Here is a 20,247-nt window from a genome sequence, read left to right as displayed (position 1 = left end):
ATACTGTGTTTTTAGAGTTTTCTGGGACTGTGAATGTGTAAATATGCATATTTTGATGGCATGACAGTGCTAGACTGAGGATTTATCAGAATGCATATCTAGAATTATATGCTGAGGTGATATCTGTGATTGTGTATATAAGCATGGCAGGGTAAGGCATGTTGTTTTGGGGAGTTATAGGTAGGGAGGGGCTATGGGAGACTCTGGAACTTCAGATTTGGCAGTGGGAACTGATTATCTATGCAGACAATAATAGGAGCAAGCCTATGTCAAATGCAAGTAAAAAGTGTAAGAGAGTGAACAGTGAGAAAGCAGTTTCTTGGGGAATCACTTCTTAAATGAAATGTGCTCAAAAACATATATTACCTATGCATGCACAAGTATATCTTTTAATTTGATACCTCAGAAGTCAGCTCAGGAATCTATTCAAGAGCTGATTTCAAAGTAGAGTCTCCCATTACTTGGGTTCAGCCTTCCAGCTCACTGTATTTCAAACCCTCTCAGCTATTGAGAGTGCCCTATACAGAAACCTCAGCTGTAATACATTTTGACTTTCTGCTTTTTAGAAAATACCACTGAAAAGTGTCTCTTAACAACAATTATTTGCTCATTTTTTACATACTTTTCCTGTTCCTCTCAATGCATCTGTTCCTAAAGCATCATAGCTGTTATCATCCCCATTGCATGACTGAAAAGTTGTGGTATAAACATACCAGGCAAACTACCATGGGTCAAGCAGCAAATCACTGCGAAAGCCAGCAATAGGAGCTGTAAGTCCCTGCATCCAAGTTCTCTAAGTGCCTTGAGTACTCTAGATTCTCTCCTTAACACTCTTGACAAATTATTTATAGATGTATTCACATAGTCAGTAAGATATTAAAATGTTCTAATTATATCATTCAAATCAAATGACAATTATGCCTTTAGTCTGCCAGACAATGCTTTGCCAAAGAAGGTTTGCCAGAAATGTTTTGACCGAAGAAAGGGGGCCCATCTGCAGCATCTGCAGACGAGACGCTATAAAATCTCCCAGGGACAAGTCTGGCCTGTCTCCACAGAAGGCTTCAAGGTAAGTGCATGCATTCTGTGAGCTTGAAGAAAGAGGACAATGTCCTTGCAATATCCCATTCCATTTCTCCTGCCTCTGGCAACCATTTCCATGAGGGAGTGCCCATGTGAACAAAAATTTTCAATATAATTTCGATGCATGTCTGTATCTTCAATCTATAATTTGTCTCTGGAATTCAGTGCAGCAATAAGAAACAACTGCCATTCCTATTTTACAGGGTTGGTCAGTTTCCAGGATACAAGCCTTTCTCCGAAGGTAATACCCTGAATAATGCACTCCTAGACTTCAGTCTAAGACAGGAGTTTTGTACAGCTGCATGAGTTCTCTTTGTAAATCCTCTTACATTTCTGTTGACTTTTCCTTAGGCTAGACTGTTGAAAAGAGGGAAAGATCTAAAAAGTGAAGTAATTTTTCACTTTTAGCATACAAGATAATACTTTTTACAAGAAAGTACTCTCTTGAAGATTCATCACCCATAATTAAGGACCAGAACAGAGAGTGATTTTCTCTGGCTGTAGATTCTTTCATATGAAGATCTCAGATCTGGTCAGAATTCATCAAGGGAAGTTACCAAACTGCAGTCAATACTCAGAAGATGTTCCATTTACTATTACAAGGCCTATGTGTTTCAGAAGACTTAAGTGTCACTTTTGAGTGGGAGTAGGGTACTTCCAAGTTCAAATCAAAGTGGGTTTCAGTGGTTGCTTCTAAGAGATTTTGTGGGAGACTAGCTAGCAATTTATTAGCTAAAAAACCAAGGAGTTTTCTCACTGTTATAGATTATATTCTCCTTCTCAGTGATCCACAACATTTTTTTCCCCACTCGACACCTCTGCTGACATACTTTCAGTAAAGTGCAGACATGGCCTCTTCCGACTCTGAGATGGCCGTCTTTGGAGAGGCAGCTCCTTACCTCCGAAAGTCAGAAAAGGAGAGAATCGAGGCCCAGAACAAGCCTTTTGATGCCAAGACATCCGTCTTTGTGGCCCACCCTAAAGAATCCTTTGTGAAAGGCACAATCCAGAGCAGGGAATCAGGGAAGGTCACTGTCAAGACTGAAGGTGGAGAGGTGAGTGAAAAACAAGGCTGAAGGACACCATTTGATTCCCACTCTAAGCTTTTAGCTGACATACATGGATCTTTTGTTTCCTTGGCAGACTCTGACAGTGAAGGAAGATCAGGTCTTCTCCATGAACCCTCCCAAGTACGATAAAATTGAGGACATGGCCATGATGACCCACCTCCATGAACCCGCTGTGCTGTACAACCTCAAAGAGCGTTATGCAGCCTGGATGATCTACGTAAGTAGCAGCAGCAGTCTTCCTCTGGGTAGCTAGGAGGAACTGCTCTGCCAGGCTAAGTGGAAGCCAACGTGCTGTCTCCCTTCCTCGCAGACCTACTCGGGTCTCTTCTGCGTCACTGTCAACCCCTACAAGTGGCTGCCGGTGTACAACCCGGAGGTGGTGTTGGCCTACCGAGGCAAGAAGCGCCAGGAGGCTCCTCCACACATCTTCTCCATCTCTGACAATGCCTATCAGTTCATGCTGACTGGTGAGTGCTTGATTTCCTTTGAACTGCTCTTGAGATGAGCTATCTCTAGAGGGAAATGTAGGGTATTCTCTGGAAATATGGTGCAACACTGAAAATACAGTGTGTGTGAAATTAATGGAAGATTAATGCACTTAACTGTAATGGTCTGTGTGAACTGAGTGTCTGTGTTCCTATTAGGATTAATAAAGACCTGGACCTAATGAAAATAATCTAGAAGGAGTAAATTCACTGGAAAGAATACACCTATTTTCTGGTGTAGACTTTACTGACTCTAATGGGATCTTACATATATGCATAGATTTATGTATCTTAATCACTAAACTATTCTCTGCTGGAGAGTACAGAGTACAAAAATATCACATATAGCCTATAAAAGATGTGTATACAGTCAATTCAAATTTGCAAGCATCAGTGCTAACAAGTAAGACAGAGTATCTCTACGTTGAACAGGTTGATTATTATGCAAATGGAATTTATGATGGACCAAGTGGTCTAAAGTACATACAGCCTTTAATGATCTAAGTAACCTCTACACTGATCTATGCAACTGTAAATCAATTGCACCTTATAGTGAAAAGTAAATATCAGAAAACTATGCCAAGGAAAAAAATAAAGCTTTTAGCATTTAAGTTGAATTGCTTTAAAAAAATTCTTTCTGCTTTCTTTTCTTCTTTCCACCTCTTATTTTCTCTTCCCTATGTGTCCATTGAAATCAAAGATGTGCAAGATTTTAGATCTTCTTTTCCTGTTATTTTGTTACAAACTGGGAGATAGTTGAAGAATAGAAAAATGAAAAAATAACCTTGCCTATGTATGATCTCAGGAATACATGATTTCTGTATATATAGGGGTTAAAAAAAAAAGATGAAAAATAGTGAAAGAGGTTGGTCAGTCATTTCTGTTGCCTGTGACACCTCCAAATTTCTGTAAGATTACTCAGGAAAATTTTAGCTTCAGAAGAATTTACATGCTGTCAAAGCCCGACCTCAATATTTTCATTACATGTACTTACGTAATAAGAGAAAAATACGTAGCCTGATGAGAAGACAGTATCTTGAAAGGCATAAGACTACAAAAACTACTCTGAAATGATGTCTTTACTGAGCCAGTAGATAATACCTGAAGTATTCCTGGGACCATCAAAAGTACCTGCTAGAATTCCTGGGGTTTTTCACTGTCTTCTGTCCCTGCATCCTCTGGAAGTTTCAGTTCATATTTTTCTCCTAGTTTTTGAGTTCTTTGTTATTCATGAGCACTAGGAAAATCTTTCTTATCTCTGTCTTTTCACAGATCGCGAGAACCAGTCGATCCTGATCACGTACGTACACTCCCTGCTCGGGTCCCCGCTGGGCTGCCCCATGCCAGGGGACCTTCTGCCTGACCACAGGCTCTCTGCTTCTGTCTTTGGTTTGACAGCGGAGAATCTGGTGCAGGGAAAACTGTGAACACAAAGCGTGTCATCCAGTACTTTGCAACAATTGCAGCGAGTGGGGAGAAAAAGAAGGAGGAGCAGCAGCAGTCAGGCAAAATGCAGGTGAGTCAGGAAGAACAGAGTGAATGCTCAACGTGTAATTGCCAAGTCAAGTAAACACTGTACCCGAATAATTATCATCTTGCAGGGAACGCTCGAGGATCAAATCATCAGCGCCAACCCACTGTTGGAGGCCTTTGGAAATGCCAAGACCGTGAGGAACGACAACTCCTCACGCTTTGTAAGTTGTGGCTTAGACAAAAATCACTCCTTATTATAAAAGTAGTGATGGGCTAGTGGTATTCTCACATAAGGAGATGGCAATGAAATGCATCTAGGCTGAAATTCTGCTGCTTCTCCTTAACAGGGCAAATTCATCAGAATTCACTTTGGAGCTACAGGCAAACTGGCTTCTGCTGACATTGAAACTTGTAAGAGACTCTCCTGGCCTGATCACATTCTATACAGCTTTCCTCAGTTCTTGTGCTAATTCTGTCCTACTGTCCTTTCCAGATCTGCTGGAGAAGTCCAGAGTCACTTTCCAGCTCAAGGCAGAAAGAAGCTACCATATATTCTATCAGATCACCTCTAACAAGAAGCCAGAGCTAATTGGTAGGAAGATCACTAACTTTTTTGAAGGAAGATCACTGAGCAATAGCTCATTGTGTCATCTGGAAAGCTAAAGTAGGCTTGGTTTTCCCCTTTTATTGCTTTCAGACATGCTCCTCATTACCACCAACCCTTATGATTTCCACTTTGTGAGTCAAGGTGAAATCACTGTTCCAAGCATTGATGACAAGGAGGAACTGATGGCTACAGATGTAAGTAACTTACCAAACAGGTCATCTGGTAGATAGGAGCCCTGGTACATACACATTTCCTTTACTGTTTCTGTTGCCAGAGTGCCATTGACATCCTGGGCTTCACTGCCGACGAAAAGACTGCCATCTACAAGCTGACAGGGGCTGTCATGCACTACGGGAACTTGAAGTTCAAGCAGAAACAAAGAGAGGAACAGGCAGAGCCTGATGGCACAGAAGGTATCAGCAGATTCAGCAAACTTTCCAAAAGAGATTGTCTTTGGCACCAAAGAAGGACTTAGGCAGATTTCACGCTTTAAATATGCAAAAGTGTAAACTAAAAAAATATTTGTTCAATAGCTAGATGATAATTGAGACATGTATCTCATCTAATGATACCTGTAATTTTACTCTGTGACTACTTAATAAATAAGAGAACTGGTGTACACTGCCAGGAAGCCAGGAGACATGGGTGTCAATTCCTGTTACATCATTAGTCATACTTCAGTTGGAATACACCTTGAAATCTCTGCTGTATTGTGGAGTAGAGAAGTGGTTCAGCTCTGACAGAATGTGAGACTGTGGTCCTATTCACCCAGTCCTATGGGGGGAACTATGATGCGAGATGTGTATTTGATTAGTCTCTATCACAGCAGAAAGTACATCCATGCCTCTAGATCTCTGAGTGATGAATCCTTTTGCTACATGACTAGAAAGAAAGTGTGAATTCCCATAGTCATGCCTAAATGGATGAAAGCAATGAGTTTTCTTTGAAGAACATTTGTAGAAACTGAAGCCCCGGAAGTGTTGTAGACTCTGAATACTGAAGACAACAGAGAAATTATCTTCATAGCTTAGATTCAGATATTTTTGTGCAGCTCTGTAACAGTGAATACTGCTGTTACGTTTGAGATAGTCCCTCAAGGACCAAATTTTAGGAATTGTCCAGTATTTATTTTTCTCTCTTTTCTGGTGTTTAGTGGCTGACAAGGCTGCCTACCTGATGGGCCTTAACTCAGCTGACCTGCTCAAGGCACTGTGCTACCCCCGAGTCAAGGTGGGGAATGAATATGTGACCAAGGGTCAAACTGTGCAGCAGGTAGGAAAAATGTGATAACCTGGAACATGCTTTGATGGTTCCCATTGATCCTCCTTTGCTGTGGCTAGTAACCTCCAAACCTTTCTTCTCGACTTTAGGTGAACAACGCAGTTGGTGCCTTGGCAAAAGCTGTCTATGAGAAGATGTTCTTGTGGATGGTTATTCGCATAAACCAACAGCTGGATACCAAGCAACCCAGACAGTACTTCATTGGTGTCCTGGACATTGCTGGCTTTGAGATCTTTGACGTAAGGAACACAGTTTTCCTAACACTTTCATAGAAAGACAATTGAGACTAAAGGGAATTTTGAGACACTTTTAAAATAGAAGTTAGTATCATCCTACACTTATATACAGGGCTTTTGGAATCACCACTTTAAATCCTGCAAAAAAATAATAATAATAATAGTAGAAAACTACTCTCCTAATTACACTGAATTTGAAACCTTCTTTCTTTTCTAAATGCAAATACTATCCTGGAGAGATTGCATAGGAAAACTACACAGGAAGAGGCCTTGTATTTGAAGTATCACCTACGTTGAAGTAGGATTGCACAAGAAAACACTTTGCTATTATTGCTGAACCTTGAAAATGTTGCATGTGTTTTTACACTTGGCAGTTCAATAGCTTTGAGCAGCTGTGTATCAACTTCACCAATGAGAAACTGCAACAGTTCTTCAACCACCACATGTTCGTGCTGGAGCAGGAGGAGTACAAGAAGGAAGGAATTGAATGGACATTCATTGACTTTGGGATGGACCTGGCTGCCTGCATTGAGCTGATTGAGAAGGTATTTTTCCGCTTCAAGTCTATTATATGTTGGATCTGCCATACTTGCCAAGCAACATACTTAAGAAGCATGTGAGAATGTTTTGACTTTTTCAAATATATACCCTCTGAAAGTGGCAACAGGGTGGAAGTGTTTTTGGAGATCATACTCAGATATCAGGATTTTTTATGAGAGTAATCATTTCCAGATTACAAAATGAAGTTATATAAAAGACTTTCATGTTCTGTAAGTAACTATAAGTAAAGAAGTTTTATAGAGAGGACAGTATTTTGCAATGTTATATTTGTAATTTTTTCATCAGCAAAGGCATTTACATAAGTTCAAATGAAACAGCAACACTGAAAAAAGTTGAGCCTTAGTTAACTTCCTTTGACATATTGCCATGAGTTGCATGGGAACAGCTTTCTCTTTTGACTCCAGCAACTTTCCAACCAAGGGATATCTTCTTTCTAATTTGTTTCTCCCTCTTGTATGTTGTAATGTCTTCCAGCCCATGGGCATCTTCTCCATCCTGGAAGAGGAGTGCATGTTCCCCAAGGCAACTGACACCTCTTTCAAGAACAAGCTCTATGACCAGCACCTGGGCAAGTCCAGCAACTTCCAGAAGCCCAAGCCTGTCAAAGGCAAGGCTGAGGCCCACTTCGCCCTGGTGCACTATGCTGGTACAGTGGATTACAACATCTCTGGCTGGCTGGAGAAAAACAAGGACCCCCTGAATGAAACTGTCATTGGGTTGTACCAGAAATCATCTGTGAAGACATTGGCCTTACTCTTTGCCAGCTATGGTGGAGCAGATGCAGGTCAGCTCTGTGAAAACTGTATTTTGAGTGTGGGACAATGTTGACACAGAATTAAAGCAGTAAACACTAAACATTTAAAGTTGATTTGTGTTCTGTAGTCTCCAATATGCAATATCCATATTTTAATACTTTTTTTTCTTTTCTTCTATTTGCAGAGGCTGGTGGCAAAAAAGGAGGGAAGAAGAAGGGTTCTTCTTTCCAGACTGTGTCAGCTCTTTTCCGGGTAAGTACTGCAGTTGTTATCTCTTTGTAATATGAAGAAAGGGGACCTCCTAATATTAAATTTGAAAGGGTTATTTTGCATTGCTGTAATGGTGGTAAAATTCTTTGGAAATTCCACATCAGGTTTTCCAGGATCAATTTCAATATTGCTAATATGTTGTGTTCAAAAATAAGCATTCTGTCTTCAAAGATCATGAAAATCTAATCTGTTTTTAATTTCTTTTTTTGTTGTTGTTTGGTGAGGATCTATTCAGGTTTTATATTTTTATGTCTTTGGGTGAGACTAGAACTATAATTTAGCATTTCTGCATTTCTGTGAGGTGATATGTTGGGGAATTGAGAGTCTCCTTATAAATAGTTTCTGTGGGTTTACCAAAGTGTTCTGAAACCCAGCTAATTTTGAGATGTAAAGTCATTACCATGGGCTTGATGCATCCAACACTGGACATAGGAGAAACTCACTTTACTAACTGGTCCCTCTAGGAGAACTTAAACAAGCTGATGACCAATCTACGGAGCACTCACCCCCATTTTGTCCGTTGCATCATCCCAAATGAAACAAAAACACCTGGTAAGATGCTCAAGCAGAAAGAGAACTTCCTCTGATACAGCCATGCCCGTCTGCACTGGAGACTGTGGTATTCATTTATGCTCTGAATTGCTAGGTGCCATGGAGCATGAACTGGTACTTCACCAGCTGCGGTGTAACGGTGTGCTGGAAGGCATCAGAATTTGCAGGAAAGGTTTCCCCAGCAGAGTCCTCTATGCTGACTTTAAACAGAGGTAAAAGCACTGCACTTCTCAGCATCATTAAAAGCAACGTGGGTTCATTCATATAGGTTCATTCAGGCTGCGGTCCATTGTCAAAACCAGCTATAAATGAACTGGTGGGGTTCATTAGCTTGTGTGTGTTGCTTGCGGAAAAATAACCTTATCTTCCTCTTTTTTCACAGATACAAGGTGCTTAATGCCAGTGCTATCCCAGAGGGACAGTTCATTGATAGCAAGAAGGCTTCTGAGAAGCTTCTTGGGTCAATCGATGTGGACCACACCCAGTACAAATTTGGCCACACCAAGGTACAAACCCTCCTTGACTCACTCACTGCATGTCTGTGCTTTGCTCTACGTGACAGTGATGTGCTGCAACATTCCCTTTCGCAAGGTGTTCTTCAAAGCTGGGCTGCTGGGACTCCTGGAGGAGATGAGGGATGAGAAGCTGGCACAGCTCATCACCCGCACACAAGCCATGTGCAGGGGCTTCCTGATGAGAGTGGAGTACCGGAGAATGGTGGAGAGGAGGTAGACATTCCTCATCCTCAGTCAAAGTCACTGTACTTGGGGGAAAGTGTTGGCACTTGTCATACTGAAAATATTCAATGTACATTGTAATTATGCTTCAGGGAGTCCATCTTTTGCATCCAGTACAATATTCGTGCATTCATGAACGTCAAGCATTGGCCCTGGATGAAGCTGTTCTTCAAGATCAAGCCCTTGCTGAAGAGTGCAGAATCGGAGAAGGAGATGGCCAACATGAAGGAAGAGTTTGAGAAAACCAAGGAAGAGCTTGCAAAGTCTGAGGCAAAGAGGAAGGAGCTGGAGGAGAAAATGGTGAAACTGGTGCAGGAGAAAAATGACCTGCAGCTCCAAGTCCAAGCAGTGAGTTTATCACCATTATTTTATCACTCAGAAAAGGAGTCTATACATTCAGACTGTTCTTTATGAGGCAGAAGGTCAGACTATAGAAGACCAAAAGTCAGATATTTGGTGAATTATCCATCATATGTATGTGAAATTGAGGAAACAAGTGTCTGGTAGTAGCATAGTGAGCCCTCTGACAGCCAGTGCAAAGAAGCAGGGAGCTCCAAGTGGGAGTCAGTGCTTTGCCTTTAGAGGAAGGAGGCAGATATAGCTAGCCAACATGAAATACTCAGAGCAGAGTTTTGCCTGAACCCCCAACTACCTCTGAGCAGGTGAGTCCTGCAGGGGGTATCTCCATCTTACCAGGATGTAGAATAATGAATTAATTTTGGAGCGTAAATGCAAGCCAGAGTTGAAAGTGGTACTTGTGAATTGAGGTGCAGGAATAGCTATCCACCCTTTGCTTAGTAAGTAGAGGTTAATCATTTACTCAGTAATTGGGAAATACATCTTCAAATTTCTCCTTACTCTAAGGATATACAGACACAGAGCTCCTGTTTCTGAAAATAAGTAACACCATCCGGGGGGGGGGGAGTTCTTCTTCCCTCAGTTGTTAATTACACAAAAGAGCTCTGTATGCTTTAGACTTAACTGGTATGAATCAAGGTCATAAATGAAATCTATAACGAAGCAGAAGGTTTTGTTTTTTCTGAACATTTTAGTTTTTTGCATCTCTAATCTGGATTTTCTATGGTAGTTCCACTTTAAACAACATGCTATGGTGGTAAAATTATTAATATTTGAGATTGAGAGATCTGGATAAGAAGTTATCTTTATTAAAACAACATTACTTCCCACTATAAGCCATCTTTCCATAACGTACTTGTGTTGGGATCCTCAGTCTGGGTGCACAATTTAGAACAGGTCAGACAGAAGCCTATATACTGTATCAAAAAAAAAGGAAGTGGTGAGGAAAACCAATCATTTCAATGTTAACAAAGCCAGGTATCCATCCTTGGGAGGGATGTTCTACTTAAGTAGCTTGTTAACTGCAACAGTTCTAAGGAATCAAACAATAAATAACATGACAATATGGAGAGACCGGCTCTTGGTGTTTATAGGAGTGACACACCTGGTATTATCTTAGCTCAGGAGTGGGGAGTTGGAAACAATCATGGACTGTTAGCTTTTAGTTGAAAGGAATATTCTTTTAGTAAAGATAACTTCATAACCAGACCTCTCAATCTTAAATATTAATAATTTTACCACCACAATCCTATGAATCTTGTAGACACACAGCACTCGCAAAAGAAAATATTGCTTAAAAATATATACAAAAGTATTTGATATTCAAATGCCACCTTACAAAGTCATTTTAATCTACTCATTAAATTACTTAAATTACCAACTAAAAATGGAACACTGTACTTAACTACCTAGTTATTTGAACATTCCCTTAGAAAATGGGAACCCTGTGTTACCTGTTTTACCTAATACACGGAGAAAAAAAAATAACCCAATGGAATTTCTTCTCAGATATGTGCCTTTCAAATACATTTGAAACAAAGCAGATTCAGTATACCAAAAGCCTACCAAAGAGTACGATGATGTTGTGATCAACTGAAACCAGCACATGCCATTCCAGACACAGTATGGAAGGATAACACACAGGTAGCTCATTTACAAGGGTAAGACCCCCACTTGCACAAGCAGCAGTCTTAATACATTCAGAGAGAAAGTAATGTCTTTTTCTATTAAATTACTCTTGAGACTATGAGAGCCTTTACTTGAACATAATAATGGGTTCAGAAGGATTCAGTTACAAAAGGAAAGATAGTGAATACAGTGTTTGTGAACAGAAATGTCTCCAAGCCCTTTCTCCTCTAGGTAAATGAGAAATTCACACACCTACCATATCAGTGAGAAATATTTAAGAGAGAGAAAAAAGTTGAGGAATCAATATCGTTTCCAACCGAGAAGCTGTATAATGCATCCCAGAGGAAAAAAAAAATAAAGCCAGATTAAAGTTGCTTGAGGAGAGGTCAACTTCAGGCCACATTTTAACACATGCTTACATAGAAAAGTTCAGAAAACAACAAAGAAAATCTGTGTCTTTCACCAGGAAGCAGATAGCTTGGCCGATGCTGAGGAAAGATGTGACCAGCTCATCAAAACCAAAATCCAGCTGGAAGCCAAAGTTAAAGAGGTGACTGAAAGGGCTGAGGATGAGGAAGAAATTAATGCTGAGCTGACAGCCAAGAAGAGGAAATTGGAGGATGAATGTTCAGAGCTGAAGAAAGATATTGACGATCTTGAGTTAACACTGGCCAAGGTTGAGAAGGAAAAACATGCCACCGAAAACAAAGTATGAGGCAGAAGATGTCACTCTCACAGAAAAGACCTCTGTTTTGTTATACAGTATAAAGTTTTAAACATCATTTTTTATCTGCATGTGTTCCCTTCTTTTCAAAGGTGAAAAACCTCACAGAGGAGATGGCAGCCCTGGATGAGACCATTGCCAAGCTAACAAAAGAGAAGAAAGCCCTCCAAGAGGCCCATCAGCAGACACTGGATGACCTGCAGGCAGAAGAGGACAAAGTCAATACGCTGACCAAAGCTAAGACCAAGCTGGAGCAGCAAGTGGATGATGTAAGCACACAGGCGTACCTCAAGAACAGGACAGGTATGGAGTTAAACCTGGCTGACGGAGCACTGATGGTCTTGTTTGTTCTAGCTGGAAGGGTCCCTGGAGCAAGAGAAGAAACTGCGCATGGACCTTGAGAGAGCTAAGAGGAAACTCGAAGGAGACCTGAAGCTGGCCCATGACAGCATAATGGATTTGGAAAATGATAAGCAGCAGCTGGATGAGAAGCTGAAGAAGTAGGTGGGGCCGTGGGGCACCTGAGTGCTGGGCTGGTGCACCTGTCTTTTTGCTTTGAGCTCTGACATGGTTTGCTTTGCCCAAAGGAAAGACTTTGAAATCAGCCAGATCCAGAGCAAAATTGAGGATGAGCAACTTCTGGGCATGCAATTACAGAAGAAGATCAAGGAGCTGCAGGCAAGTCTTTGTTCCTTCCCCTCTCTCACCCAGTCTCAGGTCAGGTAGGAAGAGGGCATGGGTGTGAAGGGTCCCCTAATGTTCCCCAGGCTCGTATTGAGGAACTGGAGGAGGAAATTGAGGCAGAGCGAACCTCTCGGGCAAAAGCAGAGAAGCATCGGGCTGACCTCTCGAGGGAGCTAGAGGAGATCAGCGAGCGCCTGGAAGAAGCAGGAGGGGCTACCGCAGCTCAGGTTGAGATGAACAAGAAGCGTGAGGCAGAATTTCAGAAGATGCGCCGTGACCTCGAAGAGGCCACGCTGCAGCACGAAGCCACAGCTGCCGCCCTGCGGAAGAAGCACGCGGACAGCACAGCTGAGCTTGGGGAGCAGATCGACAACCTGCAGCGAGTGAAGCAGAAGCTGGAGAAGGAGAAGAGTGAGCTGAAGATGGAGATTGATGACTTGGCCAGTAACATGGAGTCTGTCTCCAAAGCCAAGGTACAGAGTTTCTGTCAGGTTACTGCGCTATGATACATGACCTGCCACATGATTTTGAACTTTTTGATTACATTTTGCCATCACACACAGTTGAGTTGTTTTTCATCATGAAAAACTAGATAGACTTTAGTGATAGTCCTCTTGCCTTACATGTATTTGACATATAGGCAAACTTGGAGAAGATGTGTCGTACTCTGGAAGACCAGTTAAGTGAGATTAAGACAAAAGAAGAGGAACATCAGCGCATGATCAATGACCTCAATACTCAAAGAGCTCGTCTGCAGACAGAAGCAGGTAACGCACCCCCATACTCCTCTGAAATGGGAGAACCTTTAACTGACAAGGACAAGAAAAAGTGTGATGTTTTACTCAAATTGGTCCATACTCTGTAAGCTGGTATACAGTGTTTTAAAGACACTTGGTTTAGTATTGCTTTTTAAATTACAGTGTATTTACATTTAAATTACAGTCTAGTAAAATTTCTCAGGTGAATATTCACGCCAGGTGGAAGAAAAAGATGCTTTGATATCTCAGCTATCCAGAGGCAAACAGGCATTTACTCAACAGATCGAGGAACTGAAGAGACATTTAGAGGAAGAAATAAAGGTAAAGGTTCTTCCTTGTAAGGGGTTTGACTTTGGATTCAGATTCCATTTTCTTTCAGGATATTTCCTAATCTCACATAAAATCAGAATGTTAGCCATGTCACTTTAATTTGGAAGCTCTCAAACTACATGGACAGTTTTGCCACCTCCCTCTCTAGGGTGGGAAGAAAATATGAGGAGGGCATCGTCTCCAATCTGGATACTGAGACAGGGAAAGACAACTTCTGGTCTTTATTTGGATTAATAATGGCTTATAAAAAAAAGTTGAGATATAGCTTGTTTCTTATTCCACTTTTCCATAATGGAAGCTGAAACTTTAGAACATATTTAAAACAATTCAAGAATTCCCAGTTTTATAGTTGTCATTTAGAATTTACCCATCATCTCTCCTGAGGTAACATTCTAGATTCTGATGAATGAAGCGATAAGAAGCTTCTCAGAACATGGAATCAATATACCTTTTCCCTTGGGCTGACTTTAAATGCCAAATTCAAAGAATTTTCAACAACTATCCCTAAGTTAACATTGTGTCACAAGCATTTCATTGTCCCAATCTGCTCGTCTGCCCAGGCCAAGAGCGCTCTGGCCCACGCCTTGCAGTCCGCTCGCCATGACTGTGACTTGCTCCGGGAACAATATGAGGAGGAGCAGGAAGCCAAGGGGGAGCTGCAGCGTGCCCTGTCCAAGGCCAACACTGAAGTGGCCCAGTGGAGAACCAAATATGAGACAGACGCTATTCAGCGCACGGAGGAGCTGGAGGAGGCCAAGTATGTGGGGAATGTGGGGAAGGCTGGCAGAAACCAATGATGAAATTTTGAAGAGACCACTGAGATACTGAAAGGCAAAAGCCTTGTAGTAGGTCGAGGAGGAGTTATATGAAACAGAAATATGTACTTTAAAGGGTGTGGTTTTGAAAAACACAAGGGAAATAGACTACATGACAAAGAATGCAGGAGAAAGACAATGTATAGTGTGCGCAGAGGAGATAGCCAGACCATGGGGAAAGAAAATAGGAAGATAAATGACTGGCTGGGATAGGCTCTACACCGTGTGCATGGAGACCAAATACTGCAAAAACTGCCTCAGCACTGTGGTGGAAATAAAAAACAATATCCATTTTAGGCCCCAATTAAGAGCTGTGCTTATCACCTCCCAGAAAGAAGCTGGCACAACGCCTGCAGGATGCAGAGGAACATGTCGAAGCTGTAAATGCCAAATGTGCCTCCCTGGAAAAGACAAAGCAGAGGCTGCAGAATGAAGTGGAGGACCTAATGATTGATGTGGAGCGAGCAAATGCTGCCTGCGCAGCTCTGGATAAGAAGCAGAAGAACTTTGACAAGGTCTTTTGGGCTCCAGGCCTGGGGTTCCTGGGCAGAGCATCCCCTCCTGATTGCCACATCCACACTGAGGTCCTGTTTCTCTTCAGATCCTGGCAGAATGGAAGCAGAAGTACGAGGAAACGCAGGCTGAGCTGGAAGCCTCCCAGAAGGAGTCTCGGTCTCTCAGCACAGAGCTGTTTAAGATGAAGAATGCCTATGAGGAGTCCTTGGACCACCTGGAAACGCTGAAGCGTGAGAACAAGAACTTGCAGCGTAAGTCCCTGGCCCTCTGCTCCTGGCTGGGCTTTCTCACTATCCAGCACTACCACCTTTCCGTATGGGTCTGTGCCTGCAGGCTGGCAAAGCTGCCTGTCACCTTGGTGTGGCAGGGCCCTTTGCATTCTGCTCTGTGCCTGACCATGCTGTTGGTCTTTGCTCCCACAGAGGAGATTGCTGACCTCACGGAGCAGATTGCCGAGGGAGGAAAGGCGATTCATGAGCTGGAGAAAGTCAAGAAGCAGATTGAGCAGGAGAAATCTGAAATCCAGGCTGCCTTGGAGGAAGCTGAGGTACATGCCCATAATCACTGGTATTTGCACTAAAAATAGGAGCAATGGGGAAATATGACTAAAAACTGCTTGGTCCTGCTCTGTTCTGGCTGGGGAGTGCAGGCAGCTGAGATTCTTGAAATATTCTGTAATTACCTAGAAAGCAAGCAGTAGTTTTATCGACATTACAAATGCTTGTGTCTACTTGTCCAGGCCTCCCTAGAACATGAAGAGGGGAAGATCCTGCGCCTCCAGCTTGAGCTCAACCAGGTGAAGTCTGAGATTGACAGGAAGATAGCAGAGAAAGATGAGGAGATCGACCAGATGAAGAGAAACCACCTCAGAATCGTAGAGTCCTTACAGAGCAGCCTGGATGCTGAGATCAGGAGCAGGAATGAAGCCCTGCGTCTGAAGAAGAAGATGGAGGGAGACCTGAATGAAATGGAGATCCAGCTGAGCCATGCCAACCGCGTGGCTGCAGAGGCACAAAAGAACCTGAGAAACACACAGGCAGTGCTCAAGGTCTGTTCAGCAAAGCTACAGAAAGAGAAGAGCCTTCGCTGACATTTTTGGCACCCAAGCACACGCTGCCACCTTGCAAATTCTCTTGCCTCTTTTACAGGATACCCAGATACACTTGGACGATGCTCTCAGGACACAGGAGGACCTGAAGGAGCAGGTGGCCATGGTGGAGCGCAGAGCAAACCTGTTGCAGGCTGAAATTGAGGAGCTACGGGCAGCCCTGGAGCAGACGGAGCGGTCGAGGAAAGTGGCTGAGCAGGAGCTTCTGGATGCCACTGAACGTGTGCAGCTTCTCCATACCCAGGTAGGAGTGTGTTGCAAAAGAAGTTGCGCTGACAGTTAATAAACAGAGAGGTCTGCTACATACCAGAGGATAAGGAGCACTAGAATGGCCTCACTACTGCTGTCCACAAGGACAGGCATGCTCAGCACCCATCACCTGAGCCTACCACTGACATTTTGTAAACAATCTTTTTAAAAAGAATTCCAGATCTTGAATTGCAAGCCTGAAGAGTAAAGACTTGGCTCAGGCTGTAGGTTTGGTATTGCAGGCCTCAGGATGCAAGTCTTGCAATCTCTCTTTGTGCAGAACACCAGCTTGATCAACACCAAGAAGAAGCTGGAAACCGACATTGCCCAAATTCAGGGTGAAATGGAGGACACGATCCAGGAGGCCCGCAATGCTGAAGAGAAGGCCAAGAAGGCCATCACAGATGTGAGTCGGGGGCTCTTCTCACTGCTGACGGTGGATGTGTAGTTCCCAGGATGTCTCCAGCCTGAAAATGGCTTTGATCCTTTGCTCTCATCAGGCGGCCATGATGGCAGAAGAGCTGAAGAAGGAGCAGGACACCAGCGCCCACCTGGAGAGGATGAAGAAGAACCTGGACCAGACGGTGAAGGACCTGCAGCACCGTCTGGATGAAGCCGAGCAGTTGGCCCTGAAGGGAGGCAAGAAGCAAATCCAGAAGCTGGAGGCCAGAGTGCGTGGGGCTTTTATTTGTGCATGAGTGAGCACGTCACGTAAGTAGCCAGCAGGGAAGCTCCAAAGATGGGGTGCTCATTGCAGGTGCGGGAGCTGGAAGGGGAGGTTGATGCTGAGCAGAAGCGCAGCGCTGAAGCCGTGAAGGGTGTGCGCAAGTACGAGAGGAGGGTGAAGGAGCTGACCTACCAGGTAGGGCAGGAGGCCGCCTTGGGCTGACACACCCTCTCGCGGGAACTAAAAATTTTTGCACTTGATTGCCAAGGGGAATTGCTAACTCACATGGTGGGGAAATCATTTACTCTTTTTCCTGCTTACCAACTGCTTTAGTCTGAGGAAGACCGTAAGAATATTCTCAGGCTGCAGGATCTGGTGGACAAGCTGCAAATGAAGGTGAAATCCTACAAGAGACAAGCTGAGGAGGCTGTAAGTTTTTCTTCTAGTGGTAACAAATATCACTTTCTGGGGAGGAACACAAGTCATATGGAAAGTGAATATGAGGTTTCTGGAAAGCATAGAAACTGGTGAATGATGATGGACTTCAAGTGCAGGGAAAGAAAGGTCAGTCATTTGGGAATGGTTTAGTGTGGGCCTACAAGAAACTCCTCCTTGTAAAGCTTGTAAGGAGCGGTTCCCCATGAGAAATTTAAGAACTCTAGGAACATGATCCCGAGAGTATGGTTGACATTGATTTCTTTTGGCCATTCTCCTATCAGGGATAAACTAAGGGGTGTCCTACAATCTTTTTTTTATACCGGAGGACAGATATGCTCACAACCAGCCTCTCAGCTGATAAGTCTTTGAGTCAAGTTCCTTCCTGCATAGTCCAGTATAGGCAGGTTTTGCTATTCTATGAGTGAATGATTTGTGAGAGGGACATGGACGGGTTGTAACTGACTCATCTCCTCTAAGTTCTTCAACTTATATCAGAGAGTGCAGACCTACGACACTGAGACAGAACAGGAGACAGAGATGCTTAGCTCATTTGCTGAACTGGAAATAAGTTTCAATTTCTTCTGTAAAGCAATGTACTTCATAAGACAAAGTGATGATATATGTGACTGCAGAGGGTGGCTGGAAGAGAAGGGTGGATTGTGGGGAGTGTTGTATGACTACGGAAGAAGAAGGAGATGGGCAGTTACCTGACAGTGCTGTCATAGCAGTCATGGAGAAAGAAGGAGAAGCTATACTCACTCATCTAGCGGGGAGTGGCAGGAGGGGGCGGGTATTTCCTCCCTGAGGATGGCATATAAACTCACCTTTGTGGAGTATACATGTTCTTTCTTGGTGCGGCTGCTCTTTCTTAGCCCTAACATTTGAGTGTAAAGAATAACAAACTGCAGCCCAAAGAGCTTTTTCTTGACAGCTAAAACCAGAAACCACTGTGCTGGCATCCCCCTTTGCACATTACAGTGGGCAGAACTGGGATAACAATTCAAAAGCTGTTTTAGTTGTTTTGGATGGGATAAAAACCATGGGAGGATGATGAGTTCCGTGTGAGGCTCACGTGTAAGCAGTGGTAAGTGTGAGATAGGAGGTCAGTGCTTTCCCCTGGGGAACAGCTACAGCCCCACAAGGCCAAGGCCAGGAGTGAAACCCCTGCCCTGGGCTCCTTACCACCTACTCCCTCTCCCCACACAGGAGGAGCTGTCCAATGTCAACCTCTCCAAGTTCCGAAAGATCCAGCACGAGCTGGAGGAAGCTGAGGAGCGGGCTGACATTGCAGAGTCACAGGTCAACAAGCTCCGAGTGAAGAGCCGGGAGTTTCACAGCAAGAAGATAGGGGAGGAAGAGTGAGGATGTCATGAAGCAGCAAAGCGACCTGAGGGCTGCACAAAATGTGAACCTTTTGGTCGCTTTCTTCTGCAATGAGTCTTTGTACCCACCTCAATGTCTAGAGAATAAAGACCGTAGATTCCTCTGCATACACACTATGAATAGTGCCTTCTTTGGTTTTTTTTTCCTGATCAAGTGTGGGATATTGCATTGCAGAACAAGTTTTCTTACATCTCCTGGCTGGGGGAAGGGAGAAGCTAATGCAAACTCTTCATTGAGGACCCGCAAACTTAGAGGCTGGCCATTCCTGTGGAGACTATGGAGTCTCTTCCATCTCCAGCAGCTCCTTGCCCTGCTCCTGCCCTCACGTACTCTTAATTCTTGTCCCATTGTCCTTTCAGCACAGCTTACTTCCCATGTGAGAGGCAAGAGAGGGTGATCCCTTTCCTTTTTCCTTTCCCTGATTTTGTTTTTGATCCTGGCAGTCACAAACCCTAACCATCAGTCTCTGAGTAAGTTATCAGAAATCACAGGACACTGCACCACGAAGGACCAACTGTGCCTTGGCAGAGATGATTTTCAGCACACAGAGCACCGTTACGACACATCGATAGTGCCCCTAAGTTGTGCCATCTCTCTTACCCTAGATTCCCTCAGCTGCTGCCACCACCTGCTCCTAGTTTCTCTGCAGTGGACAAAATGCTGGGCCCTGCCTGGGGCCACGTGCTGGAAGGATTGCCCCTTAGGGCCCATTTCTCGCAGGTTGTGTGGCACCAACAGACCTCCTCAACACATCGCCTCAAAGGTCAGCCTTGTCACCTCTCGCACAACAGGCTGCACGTGGCGTTGCCTCAGGCAAGAGAAAAGAAGACAACTGATGGGTGTACCCCTCCATTCCTTTCTCACATACCTGTACCTTGCTTGTGGCCTACCTACAGGCTCAACAGACAATATACCTTTGGGAAGAAGGGGAGGGCTTGAGGGAAGAAGGGAAGGGGGAAATTGTCAAACACTTTTTCCTTCATTCAGACCCTGTTCTGAGCAGCAGAGGCACTGTGGGCGTGTACAACTGCAAAGTCTCATGTGCTCTATCAGCCGTCTCAGCTAGATCATTCTGACGCATTAAGCCTTGCCTCTAGTTTGGGTGAAAGACAGATGGACAGTGCCAAGGTATGTTAAAGACAAGCCCACAGATGTCTGCCTAAGCTGATGTTTTCATAGAACTGACAGCTCTCGGCTTCCAAGTAACTTTTGTCCCCTATTTTCAGGGAGACCACACAGCCTTGGAGGATTTTCTCAGAAACCTCAGAGGCGGTGTGTACAGTGAATCAAACGCAGGATCCCTTGATGCAGACCAAGGTGGAGTGAATAAGAAACTCATTATCAGCAACTGCGGAGTGAAGTGCAACTGGCACTAAAAGGAAACAAGCAGCAGACTCAAGAGCGGAGGCCAGGGTACGTATTGGTGTTGAAAGCTTGTGACAGTCCCCAGCTTTCCCCCTCTGTCTACTGTACAAGTGC

At 43.7% G+C, this 20,247-nt stretch overlaps 1 protein-coding gene and 1 long non-coding RNA gene across 4 annotated transcripts in view; one reads left to right on the top strand and one right to left on the bottom strand.

The window, feature by feature from the left end:
- Positions 1-20,247, bottom strand: part of LOC138688125 (uncharacterized) — a 51,459-nt gene that overhangs the window by 23,162 nt on the left and 8,050 nt on the right. The window lies entirely within an intron of this gene.
- LOC104314270 (myosin heavy chain, skeletal muscle, adult-like) lies at positions 1,281-18,888 on the top strand. Its single transcript, XM_069798850.1, has 39 exons — positions 1,281-1,324; positions 1,868-2,138; positions 2,227-2,370; positions 2,464-2,620; positions 3,911-3,938; positions 4,037-4,154; positions 4,240-4,332; positions 4,459-4,522; positions 4,605-4,703; positions 4,809-4,912; positions 4,993-5,131; positions 5,872-5,990; positions 6,089-6,238; positions 6,610-6,780; positions 7,271-7,580; positions 7,736-7,803; positions 8,286-8,373; positions 8,468-8,585; positions 8,756-8,879; positions 8,965-9,101; positions 9,203-9,458; positions 11,563-11,805; positions 11,913-12,089; positions 12,175-12,320; positions 12,408-12,498; positions 12,588-12,977; positions 13,145-13,271; positions 13,465-13,583; positions 14,153-14,349; positions 14,739-14,922; positions 15,009-15,174; positions 15,346-15,470; positions 15,663-15,971; positions 16,072-16,275; positions 16,561-16,686; positions 16,781-16,951; positions 17,038-17,142; positions 17,281-17,376; positions 18,592-18,888. Exons 2-39 carry the CDS (start codon positions 1,932-1,934, stop codon positions 18,745-18,747), a joined length of 5,826 nt encoding a protein of 1,941 aa, XP_069654951.1. The 5' UTR covers positions 1,281-1,324; positions 1,868-1,931; the 3' UTR covers positions 18,748-18,888.

Source organism: Haliaeetus albicilla, chromosome 12, assembly GCF_947461875.1.
Source record: "Haliaeetus albicilla chromosome 12, bHalAlb1.1, whole genome shotgun sequence".
NCBI lineage: Eukaryota > Metazoa > Chordata > Aves > Accipitriformes > Accipitridae > Haliaeetus > Haliaeetus albicilla.
This window is presented reverse-complemented; position numbering and strand designations above follow the sequence as displayed.

Coding starts and splice junctions, on each gene's coding strand:
- LOC104314270 (XM_069798850.1), top strand. CDS start 1,932: ATGGCCTCTTCCGACTCTGAGATGGCCGTCTTTGGAGAGGCAGCTCCT. Junction 5,132..5,871: donor AGAGCCTGATGGCACAGAAG/GTATCAGCAGAT, acceptor TCTGGTGTTTAG/TGGCTGACAAGGCTGCCTAC. Junction 8,880..8,964: donor ACAAATTTGGCCACACCAAG/GTACAAACCCTC, acceptor CCCTTTCGCAAG/GTGTTCTTCAAAGCTGGGCT.